Source organism: Saccostrea cucullata, unplaced genomic scaffold (genome assembly GCF_032062105.1).
Source record: "Saccostrea cucullata isolate Sc308-1 unplaced genomic scaffold, CSIRO_AGI_Scuc_v1 ctg1592, whole genome shotgun sequence".
Taxonomy (NCBI): domain Eukaryota; kingdom Metazoa; phylum Mollusca; class Bivalvia; order Ostreida; family Ostreidae; genus Saccostrea; species Saccostrea cuccullata.
The window spans coordinates 140,300-162,562 of record NW_026928923.1 but is presented as its reverse complement, the minus strand read 5'-3'; the positions used below and the strand labels follow the sequence as shown (position 1 = coordinate 162,562).

Sequence of the window (22,263 nt, the reverse complement as noted above, 5' to 3'; positions counted from 1 at the left end):
TTTCTCACAAACTATAGGATCTGGTACAACTTTTCCACCAGCTAGATCGTTGCCTAACAACAAAGAAATGCCTGGAACGGGAAGAGTAGGTCGAACACCTACGATAACAGGTCCAGTAACTAAATCTGACTTCAAACTAATTCTATGCAGGGGAACATCAATGACGCCTAGCTCCACACCCTGTAATATAACTGACCCACCAGTAGAAGTCTGCTCAGACAAAGGAAGCACGCCCTCTAACAATAACGTCTGTGCAGCACCAGTATCTCTCAAAATCTGGACAGGTTTTATTTCGCTAGAGTCACCGAGTGAAACAAATCCCTGAGACATAAAGGGCTTATAATCCTCCATAGAATCAATAGAACTGGACTGTGAACCCTGGACATCAGCAGTGTCAGAACAAATCGAAACTAAGGCTTCTCTATCTCCTCTAACTGCCGCACAAGCATGTGGTTGAGTTTTATCAAAGTCATTTTTTCTCTTAATTTTAAAGCATTCACTGATCAGATGACCTTTTTTCTTACAATAACTACAAGTAGGAAGCGACCCTATTCCAGAAGATCCTTCAAAACGTCCTGGACCGGACTTAGAACCACCTTGGGATGGAGACTGGGAACTTGTGAAAGACTGAGACCCTGAACCACTCTTTTTATATGTGTCTGAATTTGTAGAATTACTGCTAGTCTGAGATCTTGATACAAAATTCTTTTTATGAGACAGAGCATAAGTATCAGATATGACTGCTGCCTCTTCAAGAGTTTTAACATTCTTATCTTCTAGATGTGTTTTCAAATCTTGAGTAACACATTCCTTAAACTCTTCTAAAAGGATGACTTGGCGCAAATTAGCAAAAGTTTTATCAAGTTTCTTAGATCTAAACCAGTGATCGAATAAATCTTCTTTCTCTCGTGAAAATTCAACAAATGTTTGATTATCAAACTTTCTATACTTTCTGAACTTTTGTCTATACGCTTCAGGTACTAATTCATATGCTTTTAATATTGCTGCTTTGACCTTCTCATAGTCTGAACTTTCAGCTACCCCTAGTGCAGAGTATACCTCAGCTGCTTTGCCAACCAGTACACTTTGTAACATTGTTGACCAAACGTGTTGTGGCCATTTAAGATTTTCTGCGACTTTTTCGAATTGGGGAAAATACTTGTCTACAGATTTTTCTTGAAATTTCGGAACTAACCTAATATTTTTTGCTGCATCAAATTCATTCTTGACAAATGAGGGTTCTGGTTTATGCTGTAATCTTAATTTCTCTAACTCAAAGTGCTCTTGTCTTTCTAATTTGTCTAATTCAAATTTCCGTTCACGCTCTCGTTCTTCTCTTTCTCTTTCTCTGTCTCTTTCTTGCTCTTCTCTTTCTAATTTTTCTCTTTCTAATCGCATTTTCTCTAACTCTAATTGAAACTGATAGTCTGCCATTTTATAAGAGCCTAACTCTGATCTAACTGTATATTCTGGAAGATCGTATTTTTCAAAGATGTTTTCATCTACTAGTTTGTTTGCAACCTTAATTCTAATGTCTTGCTTTTTCTGAGAGGATTTAACATCTGACCCAAAATGCAAACCTAATGCGATCAAGTCATCCTTTTTTAACGTATCAAAAACCTGAACACTTGGCGAACTAAGAAAGTTTGTGACCGAAAATACCATGTTGATTTTTGCTGGCTTATAATCAAATTTAACGGTTCAATAAACAAAATTCTGACAATAAACTGCAAAAGTGCAAGAAATTCTTTATCCCGGACGAGCCCCCAATTCTGTTATGGGTCAGAATAACCCTAAATGCCAGCAAAGATCAATCACACAGTTTAAACTTAACAATAATTTATTTACAGTAATATACAAATCATTAAGTACAAACTTAGCAAAAATCTAAAAATACATACATCAGAGTGTCCGTTGCTGCACACAATGTCCCAGTGAAATTATATCCCAGTAATACCTCAATGATGCTTATACGACAATTCTCTCTCTGCATCGAATTGACAGGGTATTTATACAGTAATATAAATCTAGAATATTCTAGAAATTGTAAATACATGATATTACTGGAAAGTTCTGGACATGCACAAAGTTCAAGAATGTTCTAGAAAAATGACCGAACATGTTGACCACTCTGGAATGTTCAAGAAACTTAATGTTACTAATAATATACATGATGAAATAATACAAATACAACAAACCTCACAACAGTACATCAGTAGGGAATCAGGACAACTCGCCCCCAAGACAACTCGCCCCCAACACCTGTAAAGACAACTCGCCCCCAATTTAGGACAACTCGCCCCCACTCAAGACAGCTCGCCCCCATTGCAGAGACAACTCGCCCCCATTATTTTTTCTTGTGTATTACAAGGAAAAAACAACATATTTTATTCAATAAAATATATTTAAATGCAGATTTATAATTAATGTGTATTATAAATTAAATAAAATTAATATTTACGATTGTATATGTTGTTGTTTGTTTTTTTTTTTTTACTCATATATAAAGTAAACACGGTGTAAGTATAAGATATATATTATTTCCTTATTTTTTTTCTTGTGAAATAGAGAAAATAAACGCATTTTGATTTATCATATTGTTTAAAATTTATATTTGTAGAATATGTCTGGGTAAATCAAGTACAATGTTCTAAGTCTTGAACAATTGTAATTATTCAATGATACATTAATGAATTCCATCAACGACGGCTTTTAGGAAACTTATGAAAACTATAATGAAAACATCACACAGAATTTTAATGAAATCCCCAAGCTCACAAGTATAATTTGAAACTTCAAAGTAATGATTAATTAGGACATACAAGCCCCGAAAATTACGTGTATTTCGTTTATAAAAAAATTGGAACTTCAAAGTGATGATTAATTAGGACAACCAAGCCCCGAAAATTACGTATATTTAGTTGGTCAAAAATGGGCTTGTCCAAGCTCCGAAGCAGCTTTAAGGTAATGAAGAATTAGAGCATGCAAGCCTAGAAAATTACGTATATACAGATGATAAAAAAATTGGCGTATCCAAGCTCCGAAGCAACTTAAAAGTGATGAAGAATTCAAGAAAGCTTGCGTTGGAAACAAATTAAATAATTTGACATGGTCCCTATATAAGGAAGAAATGACTTGAATTTATCATCAGTTTCAATCATGGCTGACTTGTGCATTGTATGCAATCTTCATCTCCGACAACGTCAAGAGGTCCTATGTTGCATTTCCTGCCACGGAAAACAACATAGGACATGTAACTCAGGTTAGAAAAAATGTCATTTTACATAAAAATAATTAAATATTAAAAACATTATATTCATCGTATATTCTCATCTTTTTTAAGTGCAATTTCATAGGCCTAATAGCCGTATAAATGCAAATATGTAATTGAGATTAGAAAAAAATATAATATTATATAAAAATAAATAATTTCATAGAAAACAAATTATTTTAATTGTATCTTCTCCTCTTTTAAACGGAATGTCATAGGCATAATGACCGCATAAATTGATGACTTTAATCTAAAACATATTTCTTTTTCAGGCATCTCACGTGAGGAGTATCGGCGGATGAGAAGCCAAGGACAAGTTGTGTTTCAGTGTGTCGAGTGTGTAGAGCCCACAGTTCCCTACTCCGAGGTCACCACCACCAGCGAGCTCCCCTCACGTCTTCTCCCAGACGCCGAGAGCACCCGCATAGTTGAGGAATCCATCAACATCCCCATCGTTCCCCACGCCGAGCCACACCATCCAGAGGAGGAATCACTCAACGACCAGACTTCACCCCAGGAACTTTCTACCACAGAAGCCGTCGTCACCTTCCAAGTCACCGAGAATACTTCACAACGCGGGAAGAGGAAACTTGTGTCTAGTGATGGATTTTCTTATGTGGTGAAGAAGGAGAACAAAAGCGGATCCATCCTCTGGCGCTGCAGCGTAAGGAACAGCAAGACATCATGTTCAGCCACCGTTCATCAACAAGGGGACACCTTCATCACCAACAGTAAAGAGCACACCCACGCCTCCAAACCCGGGATACTGACGGCAGTGCAGATGACGCAGAGAATCATCGAGACAGCAAAAGACGACCTGTTTGTACCGGCACCAACTATCGTGGAGAGAGTGATAGAGGAGATGGCAGATCCAAGGGAACCGGAATTCGCTCGTCCAAAGTTCAGCAATGCCGTGAGGACAGCCAACAGACGCCGACAAGCTGATCGACCAGAGGAACCCAAGGACATGAACTTCGAGGTATGAATTTATTTTAAAATTTATTATTTATTTATTTTAATACTTTTTCATATACCTAAAAATTTGCGTTATTTTTTTAAGATTTAGAAATAATTCCACATGATAGAATTAATTGATACATAAATAATAAGTACAATGTAGAAGATTAATGTTAAAATTTCAGAATAATACATTTTTTCTTCTTTTTTTAGATTGATTTGGAATTCCTGGAGCGCCACACTTCGTCGGATTTCTACAGAGGAGACATCACTGTTGGAGATCATCGACACCTCATCTTTGCATCAGATCAACAACTGTAACACATTGCTTCAGCAAAGACGTGGTACATCGAAGGAACTTTCAAGATCGTTTCCAAGCCTTTTGTGCAGCTGCTATCCATCCACTTCTTTGCCAGATCCGGAGACGACATGAAACAGCTTCCAGGGATTTACGTCCTCATGCCAAGGAAAAGAAAAGACTACAAGACTTCTACAGTGCCACATCAACCAACTTTGGGACAACTACAACGATGGATCCATCAGCGCCAGCCGACTACTGAAGAAGTGTGGACAGATCTACAACGGACAGTGAAGAAGGAAAACGTGCCGTAATTTGTGATTAAAGTGAAAATAATTGTGATTGAAAGAAGATAGTGATTAAAATAAATACTGTTTATATTATTTATGATTTATTTTCAATAAAGTCTAGAAAAGAAAATTTATTTTCGTTTTGTTATAGTTATATTGTATATCAGTAGGGGAACCAGAGGTCACCTTATATTGTACATCAGTAGGAGAAACAGAGTTCACCTTATATTGAATATCAGTTGAGGGAACCAGAGGTCACTTTATATTGTACATAAGTAGGGGGACCAGAGGTCACCTTAGATTAAACATCAGAAGGGTGACCAGAAGTTACATATGTACATCAGCAGGGGTACCTTAGGTCACCTTTTATTGTACATCAGTAGGGGACCAGAGGTCACCTTATATTTAACATCAGAAGGATGACCAGACGTCATTTTATATTGTACGGGGAATAGTGGTCATCTAATCTTGTACTATACATCTGTAGCGGGACCAGAGGACACCTTATATTAAACACCAGAAAGGGGACTAGAGGTCACCTTATATTGTACATCAGTAAGGGGATGAGAGGTCACTTCATATTGATAATTAGCAGTTGTACCAGGGTTCACCTTATATTGTACATCAGTTGGGTGACCAGAGGACACCTTATATTGTGCATCAGTACGGGGACCAGAGGGCACCCGATATTTTTCATGAGTACGGAGACTAGTAGTCACCTAATATTTTGCTGTACATCAGTAGAGGGATCAGAGGTCACCTTATATTGAACATCAATAAGGGGACCAGAGGACACCTAATATTGTACATCAGTAGTAGGACCAGAGGTCATCTTATATTGTTCATCAGCAGAAGGACCAGAGGTCAGCTTATATTGTACATAAGTAGGGGGACCAGAGGTCACCTTATATTATACATAAGTAAGGGGACCAGAGGTCACCTTATATTTAACATCAGTAGGATGACCAGAGGTCACCTTATGTTGTACATCAGTAAGAGGGACCAACGGTCACCTTATATTGTACATCAGAAGGGGGACCAGAGGTCATCTTATATTGTACATCGGTAGGGGGACCAGAGGCTACCTTATATTGTTCATCAGTAAGGGGGACCAGAGGTCACCTTATATCTAACAACAGAAGGGGGACCACAGGTCACCTTATATCTAACATCAGAAGGGGGACCAGAGGTCACCTTATATCTAACATCAGAAGGGGGACCAGAGGTCACCTTATATTGTACATCAGTAGAGGGACCAGAGGCCACTTTATATTGTATATCAGCAGGGGGACCAGGGGTCACCTTATATTTAAAATCAGAGGGAGACCAGAGGTCATCTTATATTGTACATCAGTAGGGGGACCAGAGACCACTTTATAATGTACATCAAAAGGGGGACCAGAGGTCACCTTATATTTAAAATCAGAATGGGGACCAGAGGTCATCTTATATTGTACATCAGTAGGGGGACCAGAGACCACTTTTTATTGTACATCAAAAGGGGGACCTGAGGTCACCTTATATTTAACACCAGAAGGGGGACTAGAGGTCACCTTATATTGTACATCAGTAAGGGGATGAGAGGTCACTTCATATTGATCATTAGCAGTTGTACGAGGGTTCACCTTATATTGTACATCAGTTGGGTGACCAGAGGACACCTTATATTGTGCATCAGTACGGGGACCAGAGGGCTCCCGATATTTTTCATGAGCACGGAGACTAGTAGTCACCTAATATTTTACTGTACATAAGTAGAGGGATCAGAGGTCACCTTATATTGAACATCAATAAGGGGACCAGAGGACACCTAATATTGTATATCAGTAGTAGGACCAGAGGTCATCTTATATTGTTCATCAGCAGAAGGACCAGAGGTCAGCTTATATTGTACATAAGTAGGGGGACACCTTATATTATACATAAGTAAGGGGACCAGAGGTCACCTTATATTTAACATCAGTAGGATGACCAGAGGTCACCTTATGTTGTACATCAGTAAGGGGGACCAAGGGTCACCTTATATTGTACATCAGAAGGGGGACCAGAGGTCACCTTATATTGTGCATCGGTAGGGGGACGAGAGGCTACCTTATATTGTTCATCAGTAAGGGGGACCAGAGGTCACCTTATATCTAACAACAGAAGGGGGACCAGAGGTCACCTTATATCTAACATCAGAAGGGGGACCAGAGGTCACCTCATATTGTACATCAGTAGGGGGACCAGAGGACACCTGATATTGTACATCGGTAGGTCACCTTATACAAGGGTTGTTTAATAATGTCTTCGGTGCTCGGAAAGAAACAAAAGTCGCTTTTCAATAATTAAGTTATAATGATTTAACCTAAATTATCTTTTCATTAAAACACATGTAAGTAACATTTTTATCCAATTTCTGATTCATTTTCAATTGTTTTTCGAACTCATTTTCTGGTATGAACCTTTGTATACTGGATTATTGCAGATCCTATGATTTCCTAGACTTGTTTCTTCCTTCTGAAAGGCGTTTTCTCAAGTTTGGCAAATGGAACAAGTCAAAAGGCAAAAGATCTGGCGAATATTGTTAACGTGAATGAACATTAACTTTTGTTTATCCCCAAGACCCCAAGGGTATGGACGCTGTCATGGAAAAAATCTTATGTTGTGGATTCCTTATTCTCATTAACCTTTTGATTTTTTGCCAATAAATTGCTTTCTAGATTCCTCCAGAAATTAAACTGCATCCCCGAATACGAATCTGAACAATAGGACCACTAATATTTAAGAAAATTGCCTATAAATCTATCCTTGTGCTCTTGCAATTCTCTGCTCTTCTTAGACCTTTGCTTTTTTTGTCAAGTACATCTTATTGTAAATTTGTTTTGAGGGTTTTAAGCAACAGATTCAAGTTTCATTATCTGTTTGAAATTCAAATAAACGTGGATAACTACAATTACTGATATTCATTTTTTTAAGGGTTACTTTTGAGTAATAAGCTTTTTTTTCTGACAAACGTTTTTAAAACAGTGTGAACTACTCCCGAAATGATGTGTATTTTGAAAGAGGTCGTATAAGGCGTGTACAATCCCCCGCTCTGAGACAAAATGTTTTTCAATTTTCAAAATCCACAAAAAAGCTATATTTTTCTAAAATCATGTTCTCAGTAATGTCATCTTCAAAATATTTTATCATTTTATTTTTCTGAACGACTTATCATTTGATTATATTTATTTAAAAGTTGACAGTTAAGCATATTTAGTGGAAAATGGGTTTAATAGAGCTATAAAAACGAATTTTGAGCATGAATGGGTCAAGTCTCCATTCTTCGCGAACGCTTAAATGATGAAATGTTACAAACCCGTCCATTGAAATCACACTGAAAGACGTCAGTAGTGCATATACTTCGTAGCGTACCGGTAGTGGTTAAAGCGGTTGGTCTTGGACTAAACCTGAGCTAATATGAGAGTTCGAATCATACATGTAGCTTTTTCTTTTTCTTTTTTTTTTTTTTTGTTTTCAAATGTCATAAAAACATGAATAAAAAATAAATTATTCATAAATTATTAAAACAATGAAATAAAGAATTTGATATGTAAAAGATGATATAAACCATAAAATTTTGAAAAAATACTACTTTTCGAATTGAGAAATATTTTTTTTCAGAGCGCGGAATTGTCCTTGCCTTGTACGCCTCCATTCTTTGCTATGTGTCGTATAGTCAATCATACACCATCAGTGATTATTTGTTAAAATTTGGCAAACAGTACATTATTTGTTTAATGTTTGTTTGCAAGTAAGGTATTCATTTTTGATGCCCATTATATACATTTTATCAGTGAAATCCACCTGCTCAATTGTCTATAAAACAAACATTGATTGCAGTAAATTTTTACATATTTCAGTGATTATTTCTTTGGGATTCTTAACAAATTTTACAGCAGCTTTAATGGACGGTTTATTTTTACTTTAGTTTACTGATTCTCTACAATTCTCTTTTAATGCAGTGTCTCGAATACCCTTGTTTTCCAGCTTCTCACAATTAAACTATGTGATGAAAAGTAGTCACATCAATTGTTATAAATTCAACCTTAGTATTGTATGTCATACAGTTCAGGACATTATTTATTGAACAGCCCTCGTAATTTGTACATCAGTAGGGGGACAAGAGGTCACATTATATTGTACATCATTAAAAACTAATGATAACACTATTTTGAACGACAATGAAAAAACCGGAAGACACTTTATATTTTACATCAATAAGAAGACCAGAGGTCATCTTATAATATTATATTGTAAGTCAACAGGGAGACCAGAAGACACCTAATATTTTACATAAATATTGAGACCAAAGGACTCCTTATTTGGTCACCTGAATCAACGCATGTGACTTATTGCTATCAGTTTTTTTTTCTGGCGTCGTGCGCTGTGCATTGTGCGTTAACATTTGAACATTTTCAGCTTTTCTCTGTAATCCCTCAACCATTTACAACCAATTTTGGCATAAAGCATCTATGGGTGAAAGGGAAATTTTTTTTGAATTCATGGTCCCTGCCCTCCACCCCCTAAGGCAAGAATGTTTGGGCGTAATTACTACAATTGATGAAATCTTTAAAAATCTTCTTTACTCATTAACATCAAGCCGTCGAACTGTTTGTATTTGTATTTTATTTGTATTTTATTTGAACCGGAGACATTACATCTCATGGGTATACAATATTCATACATAAGATTTGTACAGGCTACACAATATACATGTATTAATTGCATAACAATATCATTTAATTATTATTTAGAACATCATTTCTTAATTGATAAGAAAAATACAAAAATTTGCCCAGGTTACATAGTTCTTTAGTATTTGTAGAACTCAATAGCTGTACTAATTTAAATACTGATGGTTTTTTAAAATAATAACACTTAATATATTTATTTCTAAGTTCTTCATATCGAGGACATTTTAATACAAAATGAAATTCGTCCTCTATCTCACCTGACATACATATTTCACACTTTCTATCTTTTCTTTCGATATTACTATACCTTCCCCTTTCTATTCTTAAATCATGGGCTGATAGCCTTAAACGACTGATAGGTATTCTATACTTAGAATGCAATGGTTTTCTTAAATAATTCTGTAAAGCAACATTATCCACTAAATGTTGAAATAGAAAATATTTAGGAGAATTACAAATTCTTGCCATAATTTCTTGTTTATAACAGTCATACAATCTTTGAAATATAATGTTCAGAGTATTATTATCAATACAATCACTATTATACATGTCAGCTAAACCAAGCCTTTGGAATTCCTTCTTAATGTTTACAATCCATTCATCATTATTTTCAATCATATCTTGATAACATGCTTGTAATATACAATTGTCACTGTTTTTTAATTTCACCCAGTATTTCAAAATTTTCTTTTTCCTTTCAAGTAAGTGGAAATCTACCTGATTCACAATAAACTGCATCATTACTAGTGCTTTGTCTGACCTTTAAGACTCTTTTACAATAATTTAAGTGAACATTTTCTATGTCTTGACCCTTGTGAAATCCCCATACTTCAGCTCCATAACTCATAACACTGTTAACATAAGTATCGAATACAGCTAATTGTGTTTCTACGTTAAAATGCAAATCCCTGATCTTACTATTTACACCGTACATAGTTTTTTTACCTTGACATGAAAAATGTTTCTGTGTTTCAGTAAATTTTCCATTATAATTAAATAACATACCTAGATAATTAAACTGATTAACAACTTCAACTTTGCAACCGTTGTATATCCAACGTTCATTTTCCAGTATTTTACGACTATTGCGAAAAATCAATATTTTTGTTTTTTCAACATTAACAGTTAGATTCCACTCCGTTGTGTATGTATATAATGCATCCAACATTCTTTGTAAACCTTCAGATGAGTCAGATATCAAAACAGTATCATCTGCATACATCAGTAAAAATATATTTATCATCTGCAGTTCGATTGATGGACAATTATTTGTAATAAAGTGACGTTCAAAGTCATTCAAATACATAGAAAATAATAATGGTGATAAAATTTCACCTTGTAATACACCAGATGTAATTTTGTAATACTCTGTAAGTAAACCGTTATATTTTACACATGCCTTAATATTATCATATAAAGATTTAATAATACCAAATAATTTCCCTTGAATACCCTGAGTACTAATTTTAAGCCACAGGTTAATTCTGTTGATATAATCGAAGGCTTTTTGATAATCTACAAAACAACAATAAAGTTTTCTTTTTTTCCTTAAGAATTTGTTAACTAATGTCTGTAGAACAAATATTGCATCAATGGTACTTGCACCTGACTTAAATCCAAATTGCGCGTCTGTAGTTATATTATACTCTTTATCCCAATTCATCAGTCTATTATTTAATATGCTTGTAAATAATTTAGCCATGCAACTAACAAGTGTAATTCCCCTATAATTATTAGGATTATTACTATCCCCTTTCTTAAAAACTGGCACTATACACCCAGTAGCCCAACTCTCTGGATAATGGCCTGACGTAAAGATTTTATTAAACAACATGCATAAAATAGGCATGAGTATTTGTTTACAATGAATGAAGAATTCGTTAATCATGCAATCTTCTGCATTACTTTTATCATGTTTTAATTTATCAATAGCATATTCAATTTCTTGTTCCGTAATTTCCTGATCTAATTCACAGTATACTGATGATTGTGTCTCTACGTAATTAAATTCATTATTCGTATTGTTTTCTGTATTACATTCAAGCAAGGTTTTGAAATGTTCTAAGAAATCTTTAGCCGATAAATCTGAACTTACTTGGCCTTTCTTACGTTCAAACAATTTGTAAAATTTTTTGGGGTTATACTTCCGAATATACTCGATTTTATTACCTTGATGTCTCTCATAATTGTGTCTACATTTTTTCATAACTTTCTTGTAAGCCGCTTTTTTATTAACTAATAATAACCTATTATCAGTAGATTTCTGTTTATTGAAATGGTTTAGAGATGTCTCATATTCTATGTACTTTGTCTTACACTCTTCATTAAACCATGGTTTATCTTCAGTATGTTTTGAATTAATATTTCTATTCATATTAATAGATCTATTACTCTGTATAATTTTACAGTATGGTAGAATTAAATCACATAATGTTTTACTAAAATTTTCAACACACTGATTTACTTCTTCTGTGCTATCAAACGAATGAATCAGACAATCAGAAAGCAAGTCATAATTATCGCTGAGAGTAGTATTTATCTGCGTTACATTTTCTTCCACCCATTTTACTGATTTGAAAACCGTTCTACCTGATTGCTCTTGACCACAAACAACCTCACTTTCTTTAAATGCACCACCTATAGAAAAAATAATTGGTGCGTGGTCTGAAAAAACAGAAAAATCTCCTAAAGTAAAATCTACAATATTACTAGCGTTTTCACTCTTTGTTATTAGATAATCTATAGTACTCATACCATTTGCACCATAAAAAGTGATACCCCCATGTTGATCATTTTTATGTCTTCCATTGATAATTCGCATACCAGTGGTTTTACACAAATCTATCAATTTTCTACCAAAATTATTCACAAAACTATCACTGTTGTTCCTTGTAGACTCGTTTGTATCTAAATCGTAATCAGTAAAAACTTGCATAGTATCTGTCACCGATTTATTTATCATATCGTTCCTTATAAAATCTTCTAAATTACCACATCTAGCATTTAAATCTCCTGTTAAATAAATTTTTCCCTTGCTAGCAAATCTGCAAATTGATTCTTCTAAATACTGAAAAATATCTACATCTTCTTTTTTATAAAAAGTACTTTTTTCTGGTGGTATGTAGCAAGAAGCTAAATAAATAGGCTTTTCATTTACACTCGAATCTTTTCTAATTTCTAGCCAGATAACAGTATTACAAAAACATTCTATAATATTAACACTGATACTGGGCACGTTTCTATAAAAAATTACAATTCCTCCCCCTCTACCACAATTTCTAGGGAAAGTGTAACAACTGTACTCATCTAAGTAAATACACAATTCATCACCTGCACAGATCCAGCATTCTAAAAGAACTATAATATCATATTTATTTACAATATTTACAAACTCCTTATCTTTCAGCTTTTGTCTAATACCTTTATTTACATTCCAAACTATGAATGAAAGGTTAGAAGTGAAGTCACTGACCTCTCTACCTCTACTTAGTTGAACAGTCACCCGATTGCTGCGGCCGCACTCACGATGAGGAACGTCGCGCTGCTCGGCTGTGGCGGCCACGCACTCCTATCTGCAACCCATTGCAGTGCCCTGCGATGTAGCGTGGCTCTGGTGATTATTTGCGTTTATATCATAGTCCATAGGATCGTTCGTGTCCCAGTCTTCTCCCTCTGAGTACATGTAGCTATGATTGTCCGGGTCATACTGCCGACCGTTCACAATTAACTTATCGCGCACAAGTTTGACGTGCGCCCCCTCGCTACGTAGTTGGCGCATGATTGGTATGAGCTCCCGTCGACGTTTTTCCATGGTCACTGGGTATTGCCTATGTACTGTTGGCATAATTATTATAAGCATTGACTCCATACCAAAATTGTGAAATTCATTGTCCCAGGGTCAGGGGCCCAGGGGTTAGGACAGGGCTATAAAATTTATATTAATTTATAATCTCTCTCACTTCGTCTGTCCGAATATAAATTAATTATACTTTTTATTCTGTATTGAAAGAATAATCAACTCATATGTATGGAATGCTGCTCGTCAGAACGTTTATTACAAATTTAACACATTTGTATTCATTTCAACACACGTTATTTTTAATCATTACTTATATACATACATATATGTGAGTGTGTGCCTAATTTACTGGTTTCCATTCCTTACACGTTCTGTACGAGCGGTAGAGTAACTTTTTAAGCACGCACCTGCTATTTATATGAACATGTCACGTGACATAAAAAACACACAGATCCACCGCTCTGTTCACACAGGAAATACCCATAAGGACAATGATAATAATTATGAAATGCATTTATTTTTTGAAAATATTTCCCTCTGCCCCTGGATATTAAACAAATTAACTACATGCAAAGTTGTGATGAGGAAGGGTATTCTCTCCAAAGTTTTGAAATTTGTGACCCAAAGGTCAGGGGTTCCGGTGTTACGCTGGGGCTATATAAACTGTAAAGTTTATATTCATTAAAGAGGCTGAGGGGTGGCAGCCATTTTCAGACTATTTTGATCTCCTTTAAAAGAAGAGCTCCACATAAAGATATACAAAAATGATCAAATTTTAAAACCTAAAATGTATTAATTTTTTCTTTGCCAAATGATATTTGACAGCTTATGATACCGTATCTAAAAAAATAAGTTAAAACTGATAAACTGATGGTTAATTTGTTGTCCCCCATCCTCCTTAATTCCTTAAAAAAATCTTCCTCTCTGCTCCTGGATATTGATTAAAGTAACTACATATAGTTATGATAAGCAAGGGAGTGTCTTCCAGAATTATAAATTTCAAGGCCCCTGGCTCATGGGTACCATGTCATTTGTAGACAATACTGTAATTGAATTAATGCCTTGAAATTTGTTCTTTGGTATAAACCAATTTTTTTATGCACAATGGTCCTTTTTTCAAAATTGTGAAATGTATGACCTCAGGATGAGGGTTTTTGTGGTCAATGAGCACTACTAATTATTGCTAATTATTATCGCTTATTTGAAATGAAAGTTTTTAAGTTTTACAAGATGTTCAAATGACCTATAAGATCCATAGGTCTCTTGTCGTGTTCTTAAGTGAACGTCTAGCATCTCGTTAATATGCATTTTATCTGTACTCACTGGTTCGCCCTTGTTTTCTTTTTAGGTGTCTGTTGGTTAAGACGAGTCTAGAATCGTTGATGCTTTATCTCTCTGCATTCATATAATATTTTTTATGTCTGATTTCTTTAAAAATGTACAACAAAGGGGACCACTGGTCTCCTTATTTATGTACAATACAAGGTGACCTCTGGTGATGTAAAATATAGAGTGACCTAAGGTCCTCATAATGATCTACAACATAGGGTGACCTTTGACCCCCCATTGATGTATAAGGTGACCTCCGTTTCCCCTTATGATGTACAATATAATCTGACGTCTGCTTTTGTACAGTATAAGGTGACCTATGGTCCCCTTTCTGTTGTACAATATAAAGATGACCATAAGTCTCCATAATGAAATAACATATAAGGTGAATTTTGGTCAACTTCTTGTTTTACAATATTAGTTTACTTCTGGTCCACCCAGTAACGAACGTTAAAACTGAACTGAAGGCTCTGTCTCCCTACTGATGTACAATAAAAGGTGACCTCTGGTCCCCCTACTGCTATCTCCTACTGATGTACAATATAAGGTGTCCTTTCGTCCTCGTAATGTTGTACAATATAAGGTAACCCCTGGCCCTCTACTGTTGTACTATATAAGGTGACCCTACTTTTGTAAAATATAAGGTGACCCCTGGTCCCTCTACTGATGTTGCCTACTTATGTACAATATGAGGTGACCTCTGTTACCCCTACTGATGTACAATATAAGATGACCTCTGGTCACCCTACTGGTGTACAAAATAAGAAACCCCTGGTCCCCCTACTGATGAATAATATAAGGTGCCCTCTGGTCCCCCTACTGATGTCCCCAACTTATGAACAAGATGTACCCTGGTCACCCTGCTGTTGTACAATATAAAAAGTCCTATGGTCCCCCTACTGATGTACAATATAAGATGACCCTGGTCCCCCTGCTGATGGATAATATAAGGTGTCCTCTGGTCTCCCTACTAATGTACAATATAAGGTAACCCCTGGTCCCCCTACTCATGTACAATATAAGATGTCCCCAGGTCTCCCTACTGGTGTACAATAAAAGATGTCCCCTGGGTCAACAACTGATGTACAATATAAGGTGTCCTATGGTCCCCCTACTGATGTACAATATAAGGTGCCCTCGGGTCCCCCTACTGATGTACATATTAAGGTGTCTTCTAGTACCCCTACTGATGTACAATATAAGGTGACCCCTAGTCCCCCTACCAATGTACGATATATGGTGTCCTCTGGTCCCCCTACTGATATATAATATAAGGTTACCTCTGGTCCACCTATTTATATATATAATAAAAGGTGACCTCTAGTTCCCCTACTGATGTCCCCTACTATAAGGTGCTCTCTGGTCCCCTTATTGATCTAAAGTGTAATATAAGGTGTCCTCTGGTCCCCCTACTGATGTACAATATAAAGTGTCCTCTGGTCCCCCTACTGGTGTACAATATAAGGTGCCCTCTGGTCCCCCTACTGATGTACATTATAAGGTGTCATCTAGTCCCCCTACTGATGTACATTATAAGGTGACCCCTAGTCCCCCTACCAATGTACGATATATGGTGTCCTCTGGTCCCTTTACTGATGTACAATATAAGGTTACCTCTGGTCCCCCTATTGATACACAATATAAGGTAAGCACTAGTCCCCCTACTGATGTACAATATAAGGTGCCCTCTGGTCCCACTAATGATCTAAAGTGTAATATTAGGTGTCCTCTGGCCCCCTACTGATTTACAATATAAGGTGTCCTCTGGTCTCCCTACTGAAGAACAATATAAGGTGCCCTCTGGTTCCACTACTGATGTACATTATAAGGTGTCCTCTAGTCCCCCTACTGATGTACAATATAAGGTGACCTCTGGTCCCCCTACTGATGAACAATACAGGGTTACCTTTGGTCCCCCTATTGATGTAAAGTGTAATATTAAGTGTCCTCAGGTCCCCTACTGATGTTCAATATAAGGTGACCACAGGTCCCCTACTGATGTACAATAAAAGGTGACCTCTGGTCCCCCTACTGAAATCCCCTACTGATGTTAGATATAAGGTGTCCTCTGGGTCCCCTACTGATGTCCCCCTACTGATGTACAATATAAGGTGACCCCTAGTCCCCCTACCAATGTACGATATATGGTGTCCTCTGGCCCCCCTACTGATGTACAATATAAGGTTACCTCTGGTCCCCCTAATGATATACAATATAAGGTAACCTCTAGTCCCCCTACTGATGTACAATATAAGGTGTCCTCTGGTCCCCCTATTGATCTAAAGTGTAATATAAGGTGTGTTCTGGTCCCCCTACTGATGCACAATATAAGATGACCTCTGGTCCCCCTACTGATGTACAATACAAGGTTACCTCTGGTCCCCCTATTGATCTAAAGTGTAATATTAGGTGTCCTCTGGTCCCCCTTTCTGATGAACAATATAAAGTGTCCTCTGGTCCCCCTACTGGTGTACAATATAAGGTGCTCTCTGGTCCCCCTACTGATGTACATTATAAGGTGTCATCTAGTCCCACTACTGATGTACAATATAAGGTGACCCCTAGTCCCCCTACCAATGTACGATATATGGTGTCCTCTGGTCCCCCTACTGATGTACAATAAAAGGTTACCTCTGGTCCCCCTATTGATCTAAATTGTAATATTAGGTGTCGTCTGGTCCCCCTACTGATGTACAATATAAAGTGTCCTCTGGTCCCCCTACTGGTGTACAATATAAGGTGCCCTCTGGTCCCCCTACTGATGTACATTATAAGGTGTCATCTAGTCCCCCTACTGATGTACATTATAAGGTGACCCCTAGTCCCCCTACCAATGTACGATATATGGTGTCCTCTGGTCCCCCTACTGATGTACAATATAAGGTTACCTCTGGTCCCTCTATTGATGTACAATATAAGGTTTCCTCTGGTCCCCCTATTGATATACAATATAAGGTAAGCTCTAGTCCCCCTACTGATGTACAATATAAGGTGCCCTCTGGTTCCCCTAATGATCTAAAGTGTAATATTAGGTGTCTGGTCCCCCTACTGATGTACAATATAAGGTGTCCTCTGGTCCCCCTACTGAAGAACAATATAAGGTGCCCTCTGGTTCCACTACTGATGTACATTATAAGGTGTCCTCTAGTCCCCCTACTGATGTACAATACAGGGTTACCTTTGGTCCCCCTATTGATGTAAAGTGTAATATTAAGTGTCCTCAGGTCCCCTATTGATGTTCAATATAAGGTGACCACAGGTCCCCTACTGATGTACAATAAAAGGTGACCTCTGGTCCCCCTACTGAAATCCCCTACTGATGTTAAATATAAGGTGTCCTCTGGGTCCCCTACTGATGTACAATATAAGGTGACCCCTAGTCCCCATACCAATGTACGATATATGGTGTCCTCTGGCCCCCCTACTGATGTACAATATAAGGTTACCTCTGGTCCCCCTTTTGATATACAATATTAGGTGACCTCTAGTCCCCCAACTGATGTCCCCTACTGATGTACAATATAAGGTGTCCTCTGGTCCCCTTATTGATCTAAAGTGTAATATAAGGCGTGTTCTGGTCTCCCTACTGATGTACAATATAAGATGACCTCTGGTCCCCCTACTGATGTACAAAACAGGGTTACCTCTGGTCCCCCTATTGATGTAAAGTGTAATATTAAGTGTCCCCTACTGATGTTCAATATAAGGTGACCACAGGTCCCCTACTGATGAACAATATATAAGGTGACCTCTGGTCCCCCTACTGATGTACAATATAAGGTGCCCTCTGGTCCCCCTATTGATTTAAAGTATAATATTAGATGTCCTCTGGTCCCCTACTGATGTTCTATATAAGGTGACCACAGGTCCCCCTACTGATGTACAATATAAGGTTGCCTCTGGTCCCCCAACTGATGTACAATATAAAGTGACTCCTGGTCCCCCTAATGATGTAAAATTTAAGGTTGCCTCTGGTCCCCCAACTGATGTAAGGTGACTCCTGGTACCCCTACTGATATACAATATAAGGTTATCTCTAGTCCCCCAACTGATGTACAGTATAAGGTGACCTCTGGTCCCCCTACAAATGTAGAATTAAAGGTAACTTCTGCTATCCTACTGATGTCCACTACTGATGTACAGTATAAGGTGACCTCTGGTCCCCCTACTGATGTGCAATATAAGGTGACTCCTGGTCCCCCTACTGATGTACAATTTAAGGTGACCTCTGGTCCCCCTACTGCTGTACAATATAAGGTGACCTCTGGTCCTCCTTACTGTTGTCCCCTACTGATGTGTACTATAACGTTACATGGAATAAAATCATAGGGGAGACCACAGGTCACCTAACGTAATCCATAAATGTTAAACGCTAATATATCATATATCGCATAAAATTGCAGTTAATGTTGCTCAGCACCCACCCTCCACCCCCTCTATCTTTTCTTATACCCATCAGATGGTTATTCCTTTTAAAAAGTTGTTTGTTTTACACTTTAAAGGCTTCACAGTATTACGATTTATTCTATTTTCACTTTACGTATGCAACGCACTACATTTTGTAGCGGAGTAAACAGGCCCGATAGTCGTGAACTGAGCAGGGGACCTCAGGTCCTAGTTCAGCGTACGTTTTATCCTTCTGCAAACGTTTCACCCGTTCAAAGGACAAATAAAATGCTGACGACTTTGACAATGACATGCTGGTGAGATAATTATGTATTCGTTTCAAAAGTATCTGTCTGTAAATTATTTTCCTCCCCCAGGTTTTAAACTGCCCGTGGTAGCTATTGCATATTGCCAGCGACATTGTTTAGGACTCTGTTATAGCTTACAGTCTAAGCATCATTCTTCAGAAAAGGGTTGCTTATGAATCAGATGTAATGAATAAAACTATGGGAGAAGTTAAGTCCATTTGAGGAAGAAATAAACAATAACCTGAAGAAATAAAAAAAAAATTCAACTATTAAAAGGCAAGAATATACAAATACATGTATATACAGGCATGTAGTATCATTTGTATCAGCCAGAAAAATTATTTTACACTTAATTGAAAAAATGTTCACCCTACTCCCCAATTCTCCCTGTCTGTTTTATGATAGGAATTATAATTTTAGGCATCAAGTAAATTTTAGAACAATGTCTACACATTTACCTAACACATATTTAAAAAAAAAATTTATTCTCATGTTCATAACTAAACCTGAACATAAAAAAAAAACGCTGGCCTTATAATGAAAAAAAGGGGCCTCTTTCAAAATAGATAATTTCAGGGCCGCTGGGTCAGGGGTACCGGGGGGGGGGGGGTACTTTGACTAAAAATAAATTAATGCTTTGAAATCTGTCCTTTGATAAGCAATGGTGCCTCCTTCAAAATTTGTGAATTTTATGGCTTTTGGATTAAAACATGAACCAAATACAATCGCTGGAAAGTTGTTACATGATACTCAGGTGACCTATAAGGCCCGTGGGCCTCTTGTTTACGTATGGTATCCGTTTATTTATCATATATTTTACTCCTTTTACTCCCTTATTGATACTTTCTTTACCTTTCAATGGTCCGAAACAGTCCTCTAAGTATTTGGGAATAGAAGTCAAATGCATGGCTAATTATTTAATTATCTGATATCATTTATAAAGCTGGGGAAAACATAAAATATAAGAAATAATGCCTGAAGTTATACCCGGTATTGTAAATCAAAGGTTTTTACCTGCCTGGATCTGTAGAGCTCTCTCTGCTTTATCTGTCCAAGTTTTGTCAAGCAGAGAGCTACAGTTCTGCACCAATAGAGAAGCAAGACTGCACAGAGGTTCAGAACAGCAATTGGAAATCCTATGGAAACTTGCAAGTAGTTTGCTCTTGGATATCTTTCATTTGTTGCAAAAATATTAATGTTTGCTGAATTTTCCATATTGAACTTAAAAAAAAAATACAATGTTCACTGTTTATAATTGTGTGCTTCGTTGTTTCTGTTGCTGTTTTTGTGGAACATTGCTTTAAATAATTACCTTTTTCTCATCCCATTCGTAAATATGGCTAAATTAATGTCATACAATTGAATTTTCTTCTTTTATTTCTTAACTCAAAAGGAAACATATCTATCTATTTCCTTGTTTTTTTTTTTATTTTATTTTAACGTATGATTTCCTAATGTAGGAAATATTTTCAGAACTAAGTAAATATGAAATTGCAAATATCATTTTTATCAATATTAATAATCAACAAGTATAATAATCGTAGCTGTGTTAATTAGTGTCATTATTCGAAAAATCATTGGAAGCAGCTAGAGATATCATTGTTCATCAGAGGTAGACAAAATATTAAATGTGATATTATTTTTGAGCTGTTCTGATAAAAACAATTATAACTTGATACATGCATTACGAACATGGCCTTGGGAACGACAGGGGCGGGGGAGGGGCAGCGTTTTAAAAGCAGTATGTACTACAACTTTTATATTAATATATGAATTTGTTCAACTTTTTACATATTTATAATGCAAAATGCATCAATTTGTTTACTTTTGCAAATACTGAATACTTTATATAGCATGTATAACTGTGACAATATAAATATGTAATTCAAATGTATAGGGAGAGGGCGTTATAAGTTTTCAGAACTTGTGCTCAATCCCTTTGTAATTATATTACAATAAAATATGTTCAAATCAACCTTGATGTCGGATTTTTTTTTTTTTTTTTTTTTTTTTAAATTGTAAATAACTATTTCAATGACAGAAAATATAACATAAACAAACTACAATATGTTCATATATGCGATGGAAGAACTATTTCTAAGCTTTGATTGAATCAAAATTACATTATTGTCGTCCTGTAAATAATGATTTCATATATAAAACAGTATATTAGATTGTATGTAGAATTCTTTCTTCTGTTTTATTTTAGTCTAATTGATCATAAAGTTTTTAGTTACATAGAAATTTATCTTAAGGGCAGAGGATACAAACTAACTTTTGTCAAATAATTTGAAAATAACGACTTGAGTCATGTTTTAATAATAAGATGAACAAGTTTTACCGCGTAGTTTTTAATTTTTTTTTCAAATTTTCTCAAAAATAGGATTTGAAGTGAAAAATATTTGTATAGATTAATAAGGATGGTGTCAGAGAGCCAGACTTTTGAACACCATAGAAGGTTTACAATTTCTTTATCCTCTAGAAATATATCATTTGCATCATTTTCAATGAAATTAGGCCACAAAATATATACCAATCCAGGCATCCATGTTTTGTTTGTATCATCTGTCCTCAATAACACATTTTAACAGCAAAATAAAATTTTCAAAAATGCAGCTCATATTGCTTCATATTCCTTCCTTCTGACTTTAAGAGTGTTTATGCTAACATTCTCTCAATTGTTTAAATTAGTAAATATGAAAAAAAAATCTAGTCAATGAAACTATATCTATGGGTTCATCTTCCAATTTAATGGATCACCAAAATTAAATCTACAATAGTTCTCTTTAGCTGAATACACATTGTCCCTTACATGCATTTTTTAATTATTTGTTATAAGATTTAGGAAACGCATAGAAAACCTTTCTTTTAAATCTTTTAACAATTTTTCATGACGCATATCTCAGG

At 36.1% G+C, this 22,263-nt stretch overlaps 1 protein-coding gene across 1 annotated transcript; it reads left to right on the top strand.

Annotated features, from left to right (window-relative positions):
- Nucleotides 1–2,997: 2,997 nt before the first annotated feature.
- On the top strand, nucleotides 2,998–4,708 carry LOC134279248 (uncharacterized). Its single transcript, XM_062761604.1, has 3 exons — nucleotides 2,998–3,262; nucleotides 3,544–4,250; nucleotides 4,442–4,708. The coding sequence occupies exons 1-3, from the start codon at nucleotides 3,160–3,162 to the stop codon at nucleotides 4,547–4,549; spliced, it is 918 nt and encodes a 305-aa protein (XP_062617588.1). The 5' UTR covers nucleotides 2,998–3,159; the 3' UTR covers nucleotides 4,550–4,708.
- The last annotated feature ends 17,555 nt before the right edge of the window (nucleotides 4,709–22,263 follow it).

What these genes read in the sequence shown, in the direction of transcription:
- LOC134279248 (XM_062761604.1), top strand. Translation starts at nt 3,160, where the DNA reads ATGGCTGACTTGTGCATTGTATGCAATCTTCATCTCCGACAACGTCAA. An exon ending in ACATAGGACATGTAACTCAG is followed by an intron (nt 3,263 to 3,543) that starts GTTAGAAAAAAT and finishes TTTCTTTTTCAG; the next exon opens with GCATCTCACGTGAGGAGTAT. An exon ending in CCAAGGACATGAACTTCGAG is followed by an intron (nt 4,251 to 4,441) that starts GTATGAATTTAT and finishes TTCTTTTTTTAG; the next exon opens with ATTGATTTGGAATTCCTGGA.